The sequence below is a fragment of the Rhinolophus ferrumequinum genome, chromosome 12, assembly GCF_004115265.2.
Source record: "Rhinolophus ferrumequinum isolate MPI-CBG mRhiFer1 chromosome 12, mRhiFer1_v1.p, whole genome shotgun sequence".
In the NCBI taxonomy this organism is placed as follows: Eukaryota; Metazoa; Chordata; class Mammalia; order Chiroptera; family Rhinolophidae; genus Rhinolophus; species Rhinolophus ferrumequinum.
The window spans coordinates 82,698,145-82,719,538 of NC_046295.1; the positions used below are offsets into that span (position 1 = coordinate 82,698,145).

At 52.6% G+C, this 21,394-nt stretch overlaps 1 protein-coding gene across 3 annotated transcripts in view; it reads left to right on the plus strand.

Moving 5' to 3' along the window:
* NACC2 (NACC family member 2) overlaps nucleotides 1–21,394 on the plus strand; it is a 65,464-nt gene that overhangs the window by 33,159 nt on the left and 10,911 nt on the right. For 2 of the 3 annotated variants that reach the window (XM_033122465.1, XM_033122463.1), the window contains exon 2: nucleotides 1,269–2,213. In XM_033122465.1, coding sequence (XP_032978356.1) covers nucleotides 1,331–2,213 — 883 coding nt within the window. In that variant the 5' untranslated portion in view covers nucleotides 1,269–1,330. The remainder of the gene's footprint in view (nucleotides 1–1,268; nucleotides 2,214–21,394) is intronic. The other variant, XM_033122464.1, reaches the window with a different exon arrangement.

The following is a 21,394-nucleotide window of genomic DNA, read 5'->3' on the forward strand; positions in this document are numbered from 1 at the left end:
AGGTCTCCCCGCCGGCCGGTGCCACCCGGCGGGGCCGGCAACTTCTCCGCAGTGGGGGCACTGCGGGCCCTCCCCCGAGCGGCCGCCCACCTGCCCAACTCTGCCGCTGGGTCCCGGCGCTCCGCCCTCGCTCTGCCCTCCCTACGCTGGCCGGCCGGCGCCTCTGCGGCCGCTCGCACTTTCCTCCCGCGGGACAGAGCGGCCCTTTGTGCGGGCTCCGGCTGCGCGAGTTGAGCCGGCGTCTCCTCCGGCCCGTCGGTTCCGGCCCCCCTTCCCGGAATCGGGCTTGGGCTTCGCATCAACAGTGCTGGGGCCGGGTCCCTAGCCCTAGGGTGCCCTGGCCGGTCCCTCCCTCCAGTCTCCCCATGACCCCTGTAGTCACCTGGGCTGGGAACCAGCCAACGGGGATTGGCCTGTGTTGGAAGCTGGGGGGGGGTCGGGGGTGCTGTGCAAGTGGGGCTGCGACTGGCTCCCAGCTGGTCCCGCAGCGGGGTCCTTGACGGCAGCTTGGGGACCTGGGGAGCCAGCGCAGCTCAGAGCCGCTCTGGCCCTGGATGTCTCCTGGCAGGACAGGAAGGGGAGCGGAGGTGGTGGGGGGCCCTTCGGAGCCGCGGACCTCCCCTAGCTTCAGCTCACTTCGCTGGGTGCCCCTACTCCTTGCCCCCCTGTGGCCTTCTGCACGCTGCTCTGAGGAAAAAGAGGAAAACCAACCAGAAGCCAAAAGCTTTGGGAAAGACCTCCCACCAGACCCCCTGTGGCACTCTGCTCGGAGGGTGGGGGGCTGCACAGCTGCTCTAGCTTCTGGCCCCTCCCAGGGGAGAGGCGGTGAGGGGCCCTTTTACTGCTAACTTTTTCCTGGGAAAACAGTTGTGCAGAGCGGCCCCTTTCCTGGTTTCTATCCCTGCTGTGGTGCAGGCCTCTGTTCTGTCTTCTGCTGAGAAGGGTGTCCCCCGCCCAAGGGCTCCGGGGGCTCTGTCTCCTGGGGGACTCTGGGGGCAGCCCCCCACCCCCAGCCCGACCACAGCTCGGGGCTTCCAGTGTCCCGTGCAGCTCTGATTCTTCCCTTAGCCAGGGTCCCATGGGAGTGAGGTCATCCCAAGACCTCTGGATAGTTCTGGGTGGAGGGAGTCTGGGGGTGGCTCGGCAGAGGGGGGTCGAGCGCAGTTCCTTGGCCTTTCCCAGGGGTCAGTTTGGGGCTTGGCCCTTTGCAGGTTGGCGCTGGCCATCCAGGTGGCTGACCACCGTGCCTCCTGCCTTCTCTCCCGCAGATGTGCCTGCTCAGGCCGCTCCCGTGCTGAGTCTGAGGCGAGCCCGCGAGCGCCTGGCCGCCATGTCACAGACGCTGCACATTGAGATCCCCAACTTCGGGAACACCGTGCTCGGCTGCCTCAACGAGCAGCGCCTGCTGGGCCTCTACTGCGATGTGTCCATCGTGGTCAAGGGCCAGGCCTTCAAGGCCCACCGGGCCGTCCTGGCCGCCAGCAGCCTCTACTTCCGCGACCTGTTCAGCGGCAACAGCAAGAGCGCGTTCGAGCTGCCGGGCACAGTGCCGCCCGCCTGCTTCCAACAGATCCTGTCCTTCTGCTACACGGGCAGGCTGACCATGGCGGCCAGCGAGCAGCTCGTGGTCATGTACACGGCCGGCTTCCTGCAGATCCAGCACATCGTGGAGCGTGGCACAGACCTCATGTTCAAGGTGAGCTCGCCCCACTGCGACTCGCAGACCGCCATGATGGAGGACGCCAGCTCCGAGCCCCAGAGCCCCTGCAACCAGCTGCAGCCAGCCGCCCCCGCCCCCCCCTACGTCGTGTCCCCCTCCGTGCCCATCCCGCTGCTGACCCGCGTGAAGCACGAAGCCACGGAGCTGCCGCCGGCCACCGGCCCGGGCCTGGCCCCCAAGCGCCCACTGGAGTCGGGGCCCCGGGATGGCACAGCAGTGGCGGGCGCTGCAGTGGTGGCCGGCGCAGCCCCTCTCAAGCTGCCCCGGGTCTCCTACTACGGGGTGCCCAGCCTGGCCACCCTCATCCCCAGCATCCAGCAGGTGCCCTACTCCCAGGGGGAGCGGACCAGCCCGGGGGCCAGCAGCCTGCCCACCACCGACAGCCCCACCTCCTACCACAACGAGGAGGACGAGGAGGACGATGAGGCCTACGACACCATGGTGGAGGAGCAGTACGGCCACATGTACATCAAGGCCACCGGCAGCTACGCAGGTAACAAGGCGAGGCCGGCCCTACCCCATCCTGCGGCCGCACTCGCCAGCAGGCATGGGGGGACCGCCAGGCCCGGTGTGGGCCCCGAGGCAAAGCTGACCCCCACCCCGTGTCGCTCTCACCAGGCTGGGAAGGTAGGCAGGCGGGGGCCCAGGACAGCTTGGGAGGCCACTGTGCTGGAGGTATGCGGGGGTCGCCCCCAACCCAGGCTGGATGAGCTGGCGGGAGCTGAGGCCTGAGGCGGAACCATCCTAGCTCCGCCTTGCAGGGCCTCAGCTAAGGACTTTGAATTTGATCCTGGATGAGAGGAGGCCGCCACGGGAAAGTGTCTAGCTGAGCAAAACCCACTGGAAGCTACAGTGTAGCATGCGGGACTGGGCCCTGTCTCCCATTGGACAGATGGAGACTGAGCGCCTCAGTGGCCCAGGGACCTGCCCGAGGGCTCACAGGGTTCTGTGTGACGCAGGCGTGTCACTTACTCTGCTTGAGGCCTCCGTGTTTCTGTCTGTGAAGTGCCAGGCTCCACGGGCGCCCCAGCAGGCCCTCAGCCTTTTCTCCACCAGCATGGTCTTGCCTCTCAGTGAGGCCAGAGATTCTCCTGTACCCTTCGCATTTGCTGCCACCTCCCTGGGCCCAGCACCAAGGGACAGACCAGAAAGTGTCTGCTGTTCTGAATGAACTCCCCCTGAGGTTAAGGGGGGCTCCCCCATTTGGGACCTACAAACCCGAGATGCCCTCATTTGAGATGCTTGGCACTGCAGACTGCGTCACAGTCCCAAGAGACAGTTCAGGAATTGTTGGGCAGAGGGTCCCGTACTTGGGGCCCCAGATCGGGTGTCCCCCTGCCTTCTGTGTTCCCCGAAAACTGGCTGTGCGCCTGGGCCTGCTGCCTGCACTGATTTGCATGCAGGGCCTGTGTCCAGTGGACTGGATCCGGACACATGGTGCCAGCGGGAAGTGACGTCCCAGAGCTGAGGCCCTGAGGGGCAGTGTGGGGACTCTTTCTCCCCTTTGCTCCCCCCACGTCCTCATGCCCAGATGGGGCAGACACTGTCACCCCTCCTGTGCCTCCCTCATCTGTGCTGAGGAGCAGTGCCAGGGGGATCAGGCCTGGTGACACATGGGTCCCCAGGAGGGCCTCAGCCTCTGAACCCAACGTGTTCCCCTCTCAGATCTGCAGGGAAGGCACTGCCCTGGGCCCCCGGCCCCGGCCGCCCGCCCAGCCCAGGGGCTCTGGGGATGGTTTTTCCCCTCAATCCATTACTTTAAACGCGCGTTGTCACGTCTGCATGAATTCCGCAGGGAACTGGCAGGTACACCTCCTGTGTCGAACTTGGTTTTTCCTTTCAGTGGCGGAGGAAAGGCTTTGCCGTTCCCAGTACCAAGAAACCTGAGAGCAATGGCTGGGCTTTCCGAGGGCCCACTGGGCTCAGCCTTGTGGGGGCCCCTGGGAACCTGCCCATGTGCTGACAGCCACCTGGGAGGAGGGGAGAGGGCCACCTGGAGCCCCCAAGGAGGGCAGGTCGCGCGGACCTAGGGCAGACCCTGCAGCCTCTGAGGGATCCCGCCCTCCTGCTACCCCCTGGATGGGGCTCTGTGGAGGGCCCAGGGGTGGGGGCTGCCCACTGGTGGCCCATGGCGGTGCGTGTCTCCCGAGGGGCCTCCCTGCACAGTGTCTACTCCAGCCAGTGTGGCCTTGGGCCATGGTGTGTTTGGGACACTGAGAAATAGCTAGGGTGTCGGGATTGCTGGGAGCGGGTGCAGTGGTGCGTCTCAGTGCACCTGCCTCTCTGGCTAGATGAGCCTCGAGCCCTCTTCTCACCTGGGCAGTTGTGGCCCACTGTGTCCTTGGGTTTCCCGAGGAACAATAGGACAGGGGCCATGGAAGGGCCAGGGTAGGGGTTGGGAGGCCGAGCTGTGCCACTGCCTTGACTGCCTGGGCCTTCTCGCCAGCACCCCCAACCCCAGTACTCAGAGGGTGCGGTGTCCCTCTGAGGCCAGGGCGCAGGCTCACGCATGCCGTGCGGGACAAGAGGGAGTCCCTCGGCCATCAGAGTCCCTTGCCTCTACCTCCCGTGGGTGTTGGAGGTAGGACTGGTGGTGGGAAGCTGAGAGGCCAGAAGGGGAGAGGGTGGGGGCACGCGGGCCAGGTGTGGGGGCGGACCCTGTCTCCACCTGGCCAGGGATGCTAGTCTGGGTTTTCTCCTTGGTGAGCCCATAAGTGGGGCAGCGAGTGGGGGGTGTGACTTCTTGGTTAAAATCTAGGTTATTGGCAGTGACGTCGCTGGCATCACTGGGCGACGGGCTCGCGGGGAAGAGGGTTGTGGGGGAGGGGCCGTGGGGGCGAGGGAGCAGAGAGGGGCCTGTCTCCAAGGTCTGGCTGCCTCCCGGGTGCTGGCCGCCATACCCTAGGCTCCCTCCTGGCCAGGTCAGGGCACATCCTCACGTGCCCTCAGGTAGCCGTGCAGCCTGCTGACCCCAGCCTGGGGCCCCAGCGAGGGTGGGGCAGGCCCTCTTTGGGCTGGTGGAACCTGGACCGTTCTCAGGTGCACCCTGTGACGTAAGGACCCTTGGGAGTCACTTCTCCTTTCTGGCCTCCGTTTCCCCATCTGCCAAGGTGGGGTTGGCCTGAGTGACCTGCAGGACTCTCTGACCAGCACCCCATGTGCAGGACCCTTCTGCGCCCTCACCCTCGCGGAGAGCTGTCGGCAGCTGCCACGTGGCCAGCCTCTTGCTTTGGAAATCAAGGAATTAAATTTCAGATAAAGCTCGCTGAGCCCCCCGGCAGCCCCTGCCACGTTTTCCACCTGTTTCTGTCCCACACATCTCCTCCATTCCTCCAAGTCCTGCATCTTTCTCCATCGATGGAGACACCATGGTGATGTGACCAGGCCCCCAGGGAAAGACAGTGGATGCTTCTACTTTGTTGCTGTCAGGACAGATGCCACCGGGAAGGCCTTGATTGTGGGGCCAGGTCACACTCCCTGCCCCGCCTCACAGTGGGGTCCCCTCCACCGCCTACGGGGTGCGGGCTTTGCTGGGCCCTCTTTGGGGCTCAGGACAGCCCCTGCTCCAGTTCCAAGGGGCTCAAGAGGTGGTAGGTGTCTTCAGGTCAAGGCCGAGACGCTGTGGGGGTCAGTATTGGCTCCACGGTGGGCGGACACGGAGGGCACCCCGGGGTGGTAAGGGCCTGCCTCTGTGGTCCCTGTGCTCCTTGGTCACGTCTGTGCCCACAGGTTGAGAGCAGTGGTGGCTGAGATGGGTGTGGCCCCTGCCCTCACACTGGGAGAGACAGACAGCAAACAGGACCCTGCACAAGTGTTTAATCATGGCAGGGTGGCTAATGTCACCGCAGCTGAGGGTGGCAGCCAGGCAGGCTCTCCCCAGTTCTGTGCGTGGAAGGACCCCTCCCGTGTCTGATCATCCTCCGAGCCCTGCGCCCTGGGCCAGGCTTCCTACAGTGCCTCCACTACCGGTCGGCTCCTCCTGGCTCGGGTAGATGTTTGCTCATCTGGCAGGTGTCACTCCCGGTGGATGTCTGAGACAAAGGCCCGCAGCCTCGTGTTTACAGCCAGCCACGAGCTGCCACGTTGACCCTTTCAGAGGGGACTCCCGGGATGCTGTGCTGCTGCTCCAGGATGCGCCTGATGGCCCCGTGTGGTCTTGCTCCTCCTTCCACTTGGGGGATGGCCAGCTTCCGGGTCAGCCCACTGTCCCCTGTGAGCCACTATGCAGGCGGAGGACTTGGGTGACTGTCCGTGAGCTGCAGGTCCAGCTCTGTGAGACAGGCCTGTGAGCTGTGGTGATACTGGGACCTCTGGAAAGTTTGGCCCAGCTGTCCCAGCACTGGGACACAGGACAGACACTGGGAGTGGGTCCTGGCACATGGCAGCACATCTGTCCCTAGGCTGGCTCCGTGCTCCCATGTGCTCTGGGAGGAGAAGGGCAGGCCCTTTCCCGTACCACCTACGACGGCAGTGTTGCTGCTGTCCCTTCCTATAGCTGGGGCCAAGGTTCAGAGGGGACCTCCAGGAGGCTCCACATAGAAGGGAGAAGAAGGCTGCTTTGTTCTGCAAATCCCAGTCCCCACTGCCCCACACTGAGTCCTGGCCTGGGCCTGGCATGTCCACACTGCTGCAGCCCCACCCAACCCCTGGAGAGGCCTCGGGAGCCGGGCCTGTTTGTCCCTGGCTTGGCTAGGGTGGGACTCAAATGGAGGGAGGGGGTGTTCCCTCCCTGCTATGGCTTACCCTGAGGCTCCTGTGGGCCAAGGAGTCCCGGCGTGCCTATCCCGCCAAGCACCCAGGGGGCTGGCCCCTGGTGCCATCTGGGGCTGGTCCCTGAGAGCCTCCAGGGCTGGGCTCCTGGCTCCCTGGCTCCCTGGTCCTCGGCTTCTGCTAGTGCAGCACAGGGACCAGGCTTAGCTTCCATGCCTGTCACAATAGCCCTCAAACCCGTGAGCGCTCTGAGAGCTCTTCTTAAACCAGTTTCATTGAAGTAGAGCCTGTGTATCATAATGGAAGGGGTGCAAGATGCACCTATTTGAGCCTGGCCTGAGGCACCACTGGCAGTGGGATGGAGAACAGTCTGTCACCCCAGCGGCTCTCACGCCCCGACCCATCCCCCTTCCCCACCCAGGCAGCTTGGATCTGCCTTCTATCACACTGGACCCTTTGGCTGTTCTAGAATGTCCCATCAGCGGAGTCTGGCTTCTTTCATCAGCAGAATGCATCTGAGACTCTGTGCCGTGTGGATCAGGCCTGCCTTTTTTCTCTCTCTCTTGTTTATGAAAGTGTGTATATGCAAAAAAAGGTACCAATTTCAAGTGTGCAGGTGATAACTTCGGTAACTGTAATCAAAATCAGTCAGTCAAGACACAGAACGCTTGACTCCCCTACAAGGTTTCCCGGGTCCAGCCCACCCCACCCTACCCCGCCAGCCACCCACCTGCTCTGCCACTGCAGGTTTGCAGGTTTGTAGAATCTCTGTAAATGGGATCATACAGAACAGTCTTTTCGTTTTTCCTTTTTTCGTGAGATTCATCCGTGTGGTTCTGAGTGTTGGTCCTTGCCCTTCTTGATGGATTGCTCAGACTTCCCCCAGTCTGTGGACATGCCACCAGGGTGGGGCCGTTGTCACCTTCCCCCCTGTGCCCCACAGCGTGAACGTCCATGTGCAGGTGGCACTACCGGGTCACACCAGAGGTGCGTGTTTCCCTCCCAGCTGCCCACCAGGTCCCTAGTTTTCTTTCTTTTTAATCACAAGTGAAGCTTGAATTTCATCACATGTTTTTTGTTCATCTATCGAAAGGATTATGTGGGTTTTATCCTTAATTTTACTAAGGTGGTGTATTGCATCAGTTAATTTTTAGTTGGACCATCTTTGCATTCCTGGGCTAAATCCCACTTGGTCGTGATGTATTGTCGTTTTTTTGTGGTTTGTTTTTTTTGTATTGCTGGATTCATTTCATTAATATTTTCTTAAGGGATTTTGCATCTGTGTTCATGAAGGCTGATTATCTGTAGTTTCCTCATCCTGGCATTGTCTGGTTTTGGAATCAGGCCATTGCTCACCTTGAGTTCCCTTTTCCTTTATTTTCAGAAAGACTTTGTGTCATTTTTTTGTTGTTTTAAGATTTTACTGGGGAAAGGGAACAGGACTTTATTGGGGAACAGTGTGTACTTCCAGTACTTTTTCCAAGTCAAGTTGTTGTCCTTTCAGTCTTAGTTGTAGGGGGCGCAGCTCAGCTCCAGGTCCAGTTGCTGTTGTTAGTTGCAGGGGGCACAGCCCACCATCCCTTGCAGGAGTCGAACCGGCAACCTTGTGGTTGAGAGGATGCGCTCCAACCAACTGAACCCTCTGGGAGCTCAGCGGCAGCTCAGCTCAAGGTGCCGTGTTCAATTTTAGTTGTAGGGGGCGCTGCCCACCATCCCTTGCAGGAGTCGAGGAATTGAACTGGCAACCTTGTGGTTGAGAGCCCACTGGCCCATGTGGGAATTGAACCGGCAGCCTTCAGGGTTAGGAGCACGGAGCTCTAACCGCCTGAGTCACCAGGCTGGCCCCAACTTTGTGTCATTTTGATGTTCCTTCTTTCTTAAGTTTGATAGAATTCATATTCACAGCGAAGCCACTGGGGCCTGCAGTTCTGTTATTAATTGTGGGAAGGTTTTTAATGACAAATTCTATTACTTTAGATATAGAACTATTCAGATTTCTCTTTCATCTTGCTGCAGCCCTGGTAATTTTTGTCTTTCATGGAATTTGTCCATTTCTGGTCAACTTTGATATTAATGTAGCCATTCCAGTTTCCTTATATTTAGCATTTTCATCTTTCTACTTTAACTCACTGAGTCTTAAAGTGTATTTTTCATCGATGCATGTGGTGGAGATTTGCATTTTTATCCAGTCTGACAATCTGTCTTTTATTTGGAGTCTTGAGACCATTTACGTTTGACATAATTTTCAATGGAATTAGGTTCAAGTCTATCATCTTGCTGTTGGTTTTTTATTTGCCCTTTTTTCCCGCTTTTCTGGCACTTTTGTTGATTGACTTTTCTCTGTATTGCTTCTAAGCCCCACCGTTGACTTCATGGTCGCACCTCCTTCGTGCGTCCGCTGCGTGGCGTTTGCACTTGCATCGCTGGCTTATCCCGAGGTCCTTTCTCAATCCGATCACACCCTCGTGTGACGTAAGACTGTTTGAACATGTGTCTCTTTTCCCCCCTCTGGTCCTTGGTGCAACTGTTGTCACATGTTTTACTTCTTCATGTGCTATGAGCCTCATAATACGCGTATGTCCTTATTTTTACTTGAAACAGGTAGTTACCCTCTTTCATGTATTGATTTGCCATCGTAAATCTGCTCTGCTCTAAGGCCTCTTTCAATCTTTGCCCCTTTTTTAGTGGGTTGTGTGAGGATTGGGAGGATTGAGTATTGTTGAGTTTCATGCATTCTTTATATATTCTAGATCAAAATCCTAGGTTGGACAGGTGATTCATAAACATTGTCTCCCAGACTGGAGTTATCTTTTTATTCTCTTAGTAGTGCCTCTTACAGACATTTTAAAAATTTCTATGAAGTTAAATGATTCCTCTTCTAGAGGCTTTGGTGTTGTAGTTGGCTGTTTACCTAAGAAGATTAGGTGGTGGACACATACTGCAATATACAGAGGGAGCCAAAAAAACATACGCACATTTTAAGAAAGGAAAAAGCTATTAAAATTGTAATACTCAATATATACCAATAACAAAAGATGAGTACAAGTCACGTTTGACTTCTGCAGTTACAAGAGGTGCTCAAAGTGGTTGCCATCAGCATCCAGATGCTTCTGATTATGGCGAATTACTGCTTGAGCAACATTGACCGAAGTGTCCACTTGTACACATTTTTTTGGCACCCCCGGTATAGATGATTATAGAATTATACACTTGAAACCTATATAGTTTTGTTGACCATCGTTACCCCAATAGATTTTAATAATAAAAAAAATTTACAGGATATTTTCCTATTTTTTCTTCCATGTGTTTTATGGCTTAGGTTACATGAATTCTACGGCTCGTTTTGAGTTAATTTTTGTGTAGGGTGTAAGGTATGGGTCAAGGTTCCATTTTTTATTTTAATGTGGATGTCCAGGTGTCCAATGTGCATTTGAAAACATTTAAGATATGAAAAGAAACCTTTTTTATTTACCCACATATTTACCTTGTTCCTCATATTTTGTACAGGTTGGAGTTTCCATCTGGTGTCACTTTCTTCCTGCTCGAAGAATTTCCTTTCATGTTTCTTACGGTCTTAGTGATGGACTAGTAATGAATTCTGAAAAGTTATAAAAAGGTCTTTATATCACCATTTAAAAAAATCTGCCTTATCAAAGTATAATTTATGTTCAGTGAAATTAATCAGTTTTTATTGTACAGTCGTCACCTACATTTTTGAAAGGTATTTTTGCTGGATATAGAATTCTAGGTTGGCAGTTATTCTTCTCTTTCAGTTGAGGTCATTGTCTTGTCTTCTGGGTTGCATTTTTTTTCTCATAGGAAACTAGTCATTCCTTTGTTCCTCTGGATGTATTGTGTCTTTCTTTTCAGGCTGTTTTTACCTCTGGTTACGATGTGATTGTGTAGTTTTCTTTGTGTTTGTTCTGCTTCGGATTTGCTGAGCTTTTGGACACGTGTGTTTACACCCTAATTTCTTCAAATGTCTTTGTGCCCCTCCCCCTGGAACTCCAGGGAAACATGTGTTTGTCCCTGAGGTCACTGAGGCTCTGTTTACTTACTGTTTAGCCTTTTTCCTGTCCAGGCTCTAGGTTGGATAGTTCCTCTTGCTCTTTCTTCATGATGACTGATCTTTTCTGCAGTTCCATTTTGTTCTCATTTATACTCATCATTTCTCCCCTCACTGCGTTCCCACTTTTGCATTTTTTTTTTAAGTTCTAGTCATGTTTTATAGCTGGTGGAAAGCCTTTGCTTGCTAATGCCATTCTCTTTGTCGTCTCTTCTGGCTGGTTTTTCTCCTCCTTACCACTGCCCTTTTGTGGGTCTTCATGTGTCTACTAATTTCTTAATAGATGTGGGACATTGTGAATATTACATTGATGAGCGCCTGCAGGCTGGTGCCCTGAGTCTCACAGTGATATTACGTTGACTTTCCATAATGAGTGGCAACGTCAAGAACCTTCTCGTAGTTGTGGCCGTTTGGATAGCTCATTTGTGAAGTGCCTGTGATAGTCTTTTGTCCCACTTTGCATAGAGTGAGTTAGTTGTCTGTCTTTTTCTTACAACTTTTCATGCTCTACGAACTCTGGATAGGCCTCTTGTCAGATTTTTGTGTCGTAAGTATCTGCAAAATGCCATTTCATTTTCTTAATATAATTTTGATGTAGTGAACTTTATTAATGTTTTCTCTTTATCAATAGCAGTTTTCACATTTTGTTGAGTCTTTTTTTTGTCTGAAGAGCATTGTGATATTCCTCTGTGTATTTTTTTTTAAAGTTTGATTTACAGTCATTTTAGATTTACAGAAATATTTAAAGATAAGTACAAAGAACTCCTGTATACTCTTCAGTCACTCACTGGTAAGAATTTGCCCCATTTGTTTTCTCATTCTTTTTCTTTTTTTTTTTTTTTTTGAACCATTTGAGAACAAGTTGCAGAGCTTATACCCCTTTACCCCAAAATACTGAGCATTTCTTGTAAACAAGGACATTCTCTTGCATAAACACAATACGGTGTTCAAAACTCAGGACGTTCAATTTCAACTCAGGGCCGTTATGTCATCCACAGCCCATGTTTAAATTTCTCCAGTTATCTCACGATTGTCCTTTATAGCTGCTGGGTTAGGTCCAGTATTGAATTCAGAATCACACATTGCATTTTGTGGTTATTCTCTTTGGTCCTTTTATTCTAGAATCGTTTCCCAAGCTCCATCCTGCAGGACACTTTCCTTTCTGAAGAGTACGGTTCAGTTATTTTGTAGAAAGTCCCTGTGTTTCGGTCTGTCAGGTTTTGTCTCATGATGGGATGCAGGTTGTGCGTTTCAGCTGGAATTCTACAGAAGCCATGCTGCGTCCTTCTGAGTGTGTCGTATCAGGAGGCACACGATACCAGTTTGGCTTCATGTTGGTGATGTTGCCCTTGATCGTTCGGTTAAGGTGACCGCTGCCAGGTAGACTTACTGTTTTCCCTTCTGAGAAGACACTGCATCATCAGCCTCTCACCCGTTAGTTAGTGTTTATTGATGATTCTTTCTACGTTTATTAATTGGCAGTCTTTTGTGGGAAAGAGCTTCCCCATGTCCCCCACTTTTTAATTTTCTTCCACTGTTTATTGCTATTGTTTATTTAGGGTTAGTATAGAGGTTTTTATTCTAAAGCATGTTTCTTATTGTCTTGTTCAGCAAAATCATCCAGGCTCATCTCATACTTTCTGTTCTCCAGCCCTGGAATTAGCTGTTTTCCTTCTAGTGGGAGTGGTGCTTAGAAGCCAAGATCTCAATGCGAGGCTTACTTATTGCAACTGGTGTGTCATTGTTTTTATACCCTTTTAACAGTCAGAGCTAAGGATTTATATATTTAAATATCATGAGTTCATACTGATATCTAGAGTCTAATGCAGCACCCCCGGTGCTTCCTTCTCTTCCTTATGTCTGCTTTTCTCCTCTGTCAGTCAAGACTCTGACTTTCCTGTTTTCTTATTAAAGGCTTGTATTTCTGTAGTACATGTGGAATTGATTTTTTTAATGTGGTGTGATATGGGGCTCAAGATTTACTTTTTTCCCATTAACTTTCCAGTTGATCTACCACTTTTTATCGCGAGGACCACCTTTTTTACACTGCACTGTGGCGTCCCCTCTGTTGTAGACCAGATGTCTATAAAATGTGTGAATTCTGGCTGAGCTCTGCTCGGTTCCATTGGTCTCTTTGCTACCGTGGCAAATGCACATCCTCTTAATTTCTCTATAGTGTCAATCTTTCAGGTTTTTATTCCTTGCAGTCGCCTTGCCTGGGCTATTGTTTGTGTTTTGATATGCCTTTCAGGATCAATTTGTCAAATTCCACACAAGTGGCTGCTAGTTTGGGTTGGGATTTCATGGACTTTGTAGATGAGTCTGGGATGAACTGATATCTTTATAATAGGAGGTGTATCCTTCCATTTATTTACATCTTTTTCAGTTTTCCTTGGGAATATTTCGTAGTTAATTCTCTGCCCATCTTTTGTTGGATTTATTCCTAGAAATTCAATTTTTGTTTTAATCTACGTGGTATTTAAATTTTTTTCATTGTTTGTTGCTATGTAGAAACAATTTGGATCATTTAAAAAATCTGGCCACCTAGATAAAATAACTTACTCTCCTAGTTTACCTACAGATTCTTTTGGATTTTCTCTGCACACAATCATGTCATCTGGTAACAACGACATTTTTATTTCTTTATTTCTATTCTTAACCTTTTTATTTCCTTTCTTGCCTGACTGGACTGGCCAGAACTCCCAGCCACCCTTGTCACATTTCCAGACTCAGGAAAAGCTTTCACTGTTTCATCTTTAAGTAGGATATTTGATGTAGGATTTTTTTTGTGATACACTTTATCAGATTAAGGAAATTCTTTCCTTTTCCTAGGTTAAGGGTTATTCCCCCCCTCCATACGTACATAAGTGTTGAATTTTAGCAAAAGCTTTTTTGCTAAATACTGAAACGGTCATATCGTTTTCCTCTTCTACTCTAAATGTTCCAAATTACATTGATTGTTTTGGGAATATTAAACAAACAAACAGACATAAAACCTTGCCTTCCTGGCATTAGTTTGCCCTAATAGTGATGGAGTGTTTTCTTTACAGATCTCTGGAGTCAACTTCCTACTTTTTTAGGGTTTTGGGGGTTTTCTTTGCCCTTTTGGGGGTGACTGTCCTGAGGTGAGCAGCCCTCCTTGGTGTCCATCTCCTGGAAGGGGCCTCGGGCAGAAAAGGCAGGCGGATGCCAGGCATCCAGCAGTAGCCACATGGAGGGGACCCACCCCCTCTGGCCAGACCCTGAGCACCGAGGATAGGAGACTCTGAAGAGGGTACCCTCCCCGCCATGTGTCCCGAGCTGCAGCCTTAACACGAGGAAACCCGTGAAACGCTCCCCCACAGACAGCACACGCAGTGTGGGCGCTGGTGTAGATACCCCAGGCCCAAATTAGAGGAGGCGGCTTTCAGGCCGGGGCCGGGGACAGCAGTAAAAGCCACGCATGTTTGATCAGTGCAGTGAGTGGTCACCAGCCACGCGGCACGAGCCATTCCTTTCCTTATTTGCTAATAATTTCCTGAGGATTTTTGCCGCATGTCGACGAGAGAGCGTGCCCTCTAATTTTCCTTTAAGGGAACATTTCACGGTTTGCTATCAAGGCTATCTGTCTTCATAAAATGATTGGAGAATGATTTCCCTCTTTTTCTTTCAATGATTTGGAAGGGTTTGTATGAGATCGGGCTATTTCTTTCTTAAACATTTGACATAAGTCACAGTGAAGCCAGTTCGGTCTGTGTCCTTTGCGGGACGTTCTCGTGTCAGTTTTGGTAAGCTGTGTTTCTCCAGGAGCTTGTCGGCTTCGTCTAATTTTCAGATTTATTGGTATGCATTTGTTCGTAATATCCTCATAAGATCTTTTTTCAAATGTATTTTTCAATTACAGTTAGTTGACATACAATATTATATTAATTTCAGGCGCGCAACATCGTGACTTGACGTTTAAATACCTTCCCGGTAAGATCCTTGGAATGCCTGTAGCGGGGAGGGGGACATTGTGACATGGGCAGAACTGTCCCCGGGCCTGTTTTGGTCTGGCCCACACACTGAGGACACTGTTTACATTTTTGAAGAAGAAGGCTGTGCAACAGAAGCCAGATGTGGCCCAGGCAGCCTCAGAGCCTCGCTCTCTGGCCTTCACAGAAGGGCTGAACCTGACCTTGGACCCGCCGTGTCGTGCGCTCAGGGTTGTTACTTGTGCCCTTTCTTCCTTTGTCTTCATTCAGACTTGCTAGAGATTTTCCATCGTACTAGCCTTTTCAAAGAACCAACTTGTGGATTTTTTCTCTGCTATATATACTTACATGTGTCTTGATTTCACTTCTCCTTTGAATTTAATTGGCTCTTTCCTAGTTTTTGAGGTATTAATACTTGAGATCATTGATTTCTGAGCCTTTTAACGTATATGCACGTAGGGCTGTCCATTTCCTGGTCGGCACTGCTGAAATTCTGCCCCACACAATATGAAATGTCATATTTTCATCATCACTGAGTTAAAAGTGTTTTCTAATGCGCTGGCGATTTTTTTTTTTTTTTTTTGACGACCCTTGGGTCGTGTAGTGGTGTGTTGCTTCGTTTCCAAACACGTTTTGGATTTTCTGGACCCCTTTTTATAATTTCTAAATGAAATTCCTTGTGGTCGTAGAACAGACTCAGACCACTTCATTGCCCTGCAGTTTGTTGAGACTTACAGAACTCTGCCTTGCTGAGCCTAATAAACGGCACCTGTAAGTCTCGTCTTGCGTACCCTTTCCGACCTGCTTTTGACTTCTCAGGTTGGCTGAACAGATGGGGTGCTGAAGTCTCCGAGTGTGGGGGCAGCTTTATTTGCCCTTCCTTCTTTAGATCTGCCAGCCGTTTCGAGGTTTTGACTTGGGTGTGTGTTCACTGCAGGCTTGGCTTGTCTTCCTGTTGCGTGGGCCCTCTGATCACTGTGGAATAGCCTTCAGTGATACCAGGCGTGTTTCTTGCCGTAAAGTCTGCGTGTTCTCTCCTTGGCGTAGCTACCCCATGCCCTCGGCACCGAGTGACACACCTTTTCCCAGCTCTTCCTTTCAAGTTTTCTTTGTCCTTTTGTTTAAGGCTGTCTCTTGGGTTTTGTTTTTTAATCCAGTCTCCACAAACTTTAATTTTTAATTGGAGTATTTAGTCCAGTTACATTTCATTGGTGATATTTTTGGGTTTCGTGTCCCATCTCACTGATCGTGTCCCATGTGTCCCTCTGGTCTTCTGTCATTTCTCCATTCCTCCCCTTCTTTCTGGTTAACCAAGTGTTTTATTCGGGTTTCGTTCCCCCTTTCTGAGGCTATTACAAGTTTGCAAGGCCTGGAGATTGCAGCATTCATCCTGACTCACATTTTCCTTACAGGAGAGGCCTTCTGTCACTTTGGGCCCCGCCCCTCCTGTCGCGCTGTCTGTGCGTTTTCAGCTCCGCCCACCCACCCTTTTGTTTGTTGCCGTTTTAAATAGTGGTTTTATATTTATCATTTCTCTCCTCACTCCTCCCTGCGTCTCCCTCTTATCGGGTCCCCGTCTTCACGTGCTTCGTGCCGGTGGATTTGGGGGTCTGTCAGTCACTGCAGCACCACACCGCACCCTCTGGTCTCCTGGGGCTCCTGTTATATGTGTGTTGTGCTCCCTTCCTGGCCCACATGTCCCAGTGATTTTACTGTTTTCTGACCTGCCTTTTTTCTTTTTTCCTGCTTCCACCTGGATATTTTGTATTGTGTTATTTTCCAGCTCACACATCTCGTCTGCTCTGTTTAATCGTCTTTCTAGGACTTGGTGCTTTGTGTTGGTTCTCATTGTCTGGTGCCATTCTCATGTCTTGAACACAGTGGGAGCAGTGTGGGGCGTGGCCACCGGGCCTTGGTGAGATGACCCGGGGAGTCTGATCTGACATCTTCCAAGTTGCTTTTTAGCATTTGGTTCTGTTCCTCATATTCCTGGTAACTTTTAATTGATGCTGGACTTAGCATAAAAATGTTTGTGAGCTCCAAGTAGGTCCCTCCCATGGTGCTGTGATCTCCCAAGCAGGTCAGCCGGTGCTTTTGGGCACAGCCGTTTCTGGGTCTCAACTGAGTGCCTGGGGGTTCCCCAGAGCACCTCCTCCTTGGCAGGCCCCCAAATCCGTTTGTCTATCCGATACTTGAGACACCAAATTGCTAGACTTATTCTTTTTAGTTTCTTGGCAGTTGTTTTTCTGAATCTCATCCCGCATACTCTGCTTCGTGGTCAGCAGGACCGTTGAGGGAAAGCTGGGAAGACACAGGGAATGCTGGTTCCAAGGGCTGGGACTCTGCACACTTGGGGCCCTGCAGACCCTTCCTGCTTAGCCCGCGGCTGCTGTCCCCTCTCCTGGGCCCTGCAAGCCCAGGCGGCCCTTTTAGATGCAACTTTTGGGGTTGTTCTTGGTGGGGATTCATCTAGTGGTGGCTGCTGTCTTGTGGCCGCAGTGGTGGCTCTGGGGGATTACAAGTTAAGTGCATTTGGTTTTGCACAGCTGATGCGCACGCATCAGATTAGAAAAGATCACACAGGGGGCAGTCGTTCTCCCTGCGGCCCCTCTGCCCCTCGCTGCCTCTCAGAGGTGCACGCAGCCCACTGTGCATCCTGGGTCTTTCCTCTACACACACGGCGTGCAAGTGTGTGCGTCTCACATAAACACATTCCCAGAGCCCTGCTGGGTGCCCAGAGCGACTAGTGTCACTTGGTCAGTGGACATGGAGGCTGCGTTTGTCTTAAGTACAGCACTGGACGCGCCCAAGGAATTCCCAGAAAGCCAGAGAGCAGAAAGGGGCGGTCAGATGGGCACTAAGAGCTGGGAGGGCTGGGGAACCAGCGAGGGAGCAGGAGACAGAGCAACGAATCCACTGGATCTGGGCCGGGGCAGTGGGCTTGGTGGCGGTGGTGCCACCTCTGAGGGGGACGGACTGAGTCGCACGGGGAGCTGCCCAGCGCGAGTTTCGAGGATTCTGAGCTGTGACCCAGAGGGGCCGCTCAGCCGGACTGGTGGCCCGAGTTCAGGATCACACTGGCCACAGGCCCGCTGGGGTGCTGTCCAGGGTCTTATCTCTCCGCCGGCATCTTCCCCAGCCCGTGGGCCTGACCTTCCTGAGCATGGGGCCTGAGACCCCGGCCACGTCCCTTAACGTCTTAGCTCCCCTGAAGCTCAGGACAGTTGGTGTTTGCACACAGGTCCTCCCCCGTCATGACCTCCTGTTTCTGTTTCCACCTCTACTTTCCTTTCTGCCTGGCTTTCCCTGCCTGGTTTTTGTCATTGTCTACCCGACACTGTATTTCACTATATAGAGATGGTTTGAAATGCATCTAGTCCTCACATTTTAGCATCCATGAAAAGGGGTGCGTCTTACATTTGGTGGTGTACCACGGTTACAGTGGTGGCATTTCTGCCTTTTGGCACATAAAGGACAAAAGGATGACAGTGTTGACCGTGACCCTGTCCCTCCCACCCGGGCTTGAGTGCACCTGCAGGAACCGCCACCTGCTGTGTTCCAGGATGCTGGCACTGTGGTGTTCATACAGACGGATGTCCCTCACGGGTGTGGCCTTTTCAGAACTGCCAATCTGGTCGGTGCTGAGCTGGCAGCTACAGAGATGGCTGACACTGTCCACTGTGCTCTGTTTGTGCATGAGTGGAGACCGCCTGGAGCAGAGGCCCCCTGGCATGGGGTCGTGTGGCCTGGGCGTTCACGATACGGGACAGCTCTGTCACCCCAGGGCTCCTCCATGCTGCTCCCATAGTCACCCACCCCAGTTTTGGCAGCCACTGATCGGCTCTCTGTCCCCATATTTTGTCTTTTGGAGAATGCCATGCAAAAGAACCGTCCTGCACGTGACCATTTGAGACTAGCTCCTGCCCTCGGCCACATGGATCTGAGTTCATCCGAGTTGTGCATCAATAATTGGTCCCTTTATACACACAGCAATGACCCATCGAAGGGATGGTGCCCAGTTTGTCTGTCCCCAGATGCTGGACACTGGGGCTGTTTGCAGTTTGGGGCATTTGAGGACAGAATGGATGGAAAAATTCCTGCATGGTCGGGGGAGGGGGCTTCTTGGTGGACAGTCCTCACTTCTATTCTGCGTAAATACTTAGAAGTGGAAGTGGCGGGTCACGTGCTCAGTGTACGTCTGACTGTCTAAGAAGCGGACCAGCTGTTTGCCAGTGCGCCTGTCCGTGTGCCTTGGTTCCCACCCGCTGGGGTCGCCGGCCCTGCGCTGGCTGTGCTCACGGTTTTCAGGCTTAGCCCTTCTCAGAAGGTCAACATGCTGTCTCTTGGTGGCTTGAATTTGCCTTTTACTGGGAGCTAACGATGTGGAGCAGCTTCTCGTGTGCTAATTTGCCATCTGGATCTTCTCTGGTGAAGTGTCCATCTAGATCTCCAGCCCATTTTGAAAACTGGGCTGCTCATTTCCTACTGTTGCGTTCTGAGAGTGCTCCGTGTACTTTGGACGTGGCTCCTTTAGAAGACATGTGATTTGCAGACTTGTCCTCCAGTCTATATCTGGCTTTTCTTTCCATCGTTTGAGACAGGAGTTTTTCATTTTGATGAAGTCTGGTTTATCAATGATTTGTTTTATGGGGTGTGCTTTGGGGGTCATGTCTAAGCTTCCGGCTGAACCCAAGATCACAGAGGTTTTCTTCTAAAAGTTTTATTGCTTTGTGTCTTGCATTTAGGTCTACGATCCCTTTTTGGTCATTTTCGTGTGAGGGGTGATTTAGATCGAGGCTGTTTTGTTTGCGTTTTGCCTGGGTGTGACCGGTTACTCGGCACCATTTGTTGAACAGGCTGTCACTGCTCCACTGAGTGGCGTGTGCACCTTTGTCGCTAGTCAGCTGAGTGTACTTGTGTGAGTCTGTGTGTGGACCATGAACTGTGTGTGTCTCCATTTACCTGTACGTACAGGCTTGGTTACTGACGCTGGTCGTCGGTCTTACAATGAGATGGGTGATTCAGCATTTTTCTTTCCGTTTTTTTTTTAAGATTTTATTGGGGAAAAGGAACAGGACTTTATTGGGGAACAGTGTGTACTTCCAGGACTTTTTCCAAGTCAAGTTGCCCTTTCAGTCTTAGTTGTGGAGGGCGCAGCTCAGCTCCAGGTCCAGTTGCCGTTTCTAGTTGCAGGGGGCGCAGCCCACCATCCCTTGTGGGACTCGAGGAGTCGAACCTGCAACCTTGTGGTTGAGAGCCCACTGGCCCCAGTGGGAATCAAACCGACAGCCTTCGGAGTTAGGAGCATGGAGCTCTAACCGCCTGAGCCACCGGGCCGGCCCCGCCTTTATGTTTTTTTGTATTGTAGGCAAATACACGTAACACTGACCATCTCAGCCACGTTTCGCTGCCAGCTCAGTGGCATTACGCGCAGTCACCCTGTCGTGCGGCCACCACCTCCATCATCTGCAGGACTTTCTCGTCTCCCCACACTGACACCCTGTCCCCATTGAACACTCACTCCCACCCTCCCCCAGCCCCAGCCCCCATCTACTTCCTGTCTCTGTTGATCTGACTCCTCTGGGGACCTCCTGTGAGGGGGTCCTGCAGGGTTTGTCCTCCTGTGACTGGCAGGTCTCGCTCAGCGTGGTGTCCTTAGGTCATAGTGCTCCTTTGCCGGTTGGATTCATGCAGAGTCACAAAGTCACCAAGGCACACAGGGACCCTTATGGATCCCCAGTCAGAGCCCGGGAGGGCCACCCACGTGTCCCATGACTACTTGTGCTTTCTTCAGGCAGTGTGACCTGCCTGCCTGCCTGCCATGCTGCCCCGTTCGCCCGCCCAGATTAGCTATTGTTCTGGATCCATCCATGGGGACCTTTATGACCATGACTCACCTTTCCCACATCCAGAGCGATTACTCACCTCCCGGTACAAGCAGCTAACTGCTCTCCCCACACTTCTCTCCACATTTCATGGTGCCAAATATCTGGAGCCCACAATCCTGGAAACCGAGTTGCTGCTGGTTGAAATTGAGCCATGGATGGTGAGGCTGGCAGCTCGCCATGTGGCTGGTCCTGGAAGGAGGGGAGGCCTCCGGGTCCCCTGTGCCCACCAAGGGGCCTCCTACCACCCTGAGATTGAGCTGGAGTGAGCCGTCCAAAGGCCACCAGGGACATGAGAGCGACCAGGTCACTGTGCCCCCCCCCCCCAATCTCACTCTACACAAGCTCTCCTGGTTTCCAGAACCTAGTTATACCTCGTCCCCTCTGTCCCTGGCAGGGGGAGCGGGGGCAAGGCAGGGGCAAGGAAGGAATTCGGAGCACCTTTCCAGATGCGCAGCTGCCCCCCTCTAGGTATTTTTAGCTGGCGCGACCGGCACGTGCGGGGCAGGAATAGAAGGCTCGCGCCGGTTCTGGATCCGACAGCCTCAGGCTGTGCGGGCAGCGTGAGGGCGCAAACAATGCGGGCGATCTAGAGAAAGCATAGAGGGGAGTTGTGGGTCCAGTGAGCGCTCTGTCAATGCCAGGCGCCGGGCTGCCGCCGCCTTTGTGGTCACAGCGGGCTGGGGGGAGGGGCAGGGGGCGGGAATTCTGTTTGAAAGTGTCATCCGGTTGTTTTTCCTGTGGTCCCCAGGAGTGAGGGGTTGGGATGGGAAGATTCTTCAGGTGCTCCCTGCTGATCCCTCCCCCAACCCTGCTGTGTTTCACCAGCATGCCTGGTGGGAAATGCCACCGCCCCAGTAGCCCCTCTCCGACTCTGCCCTGATCTGTGCACCTGGAGGGTCTGCTACCTGGGGAGAACTCCCTTCTTCCGCCTGGGACTGGGCTGCAGCTGCATTGAAAGCACATCACGCGCCCCCACACACGGGCTAGCAGGTGCCCCTCTGCCAAGGGGCTGAGCCCAGGGCATAGGGTGGAGGAGTAGCCTGGGGTTCCCTGGGTA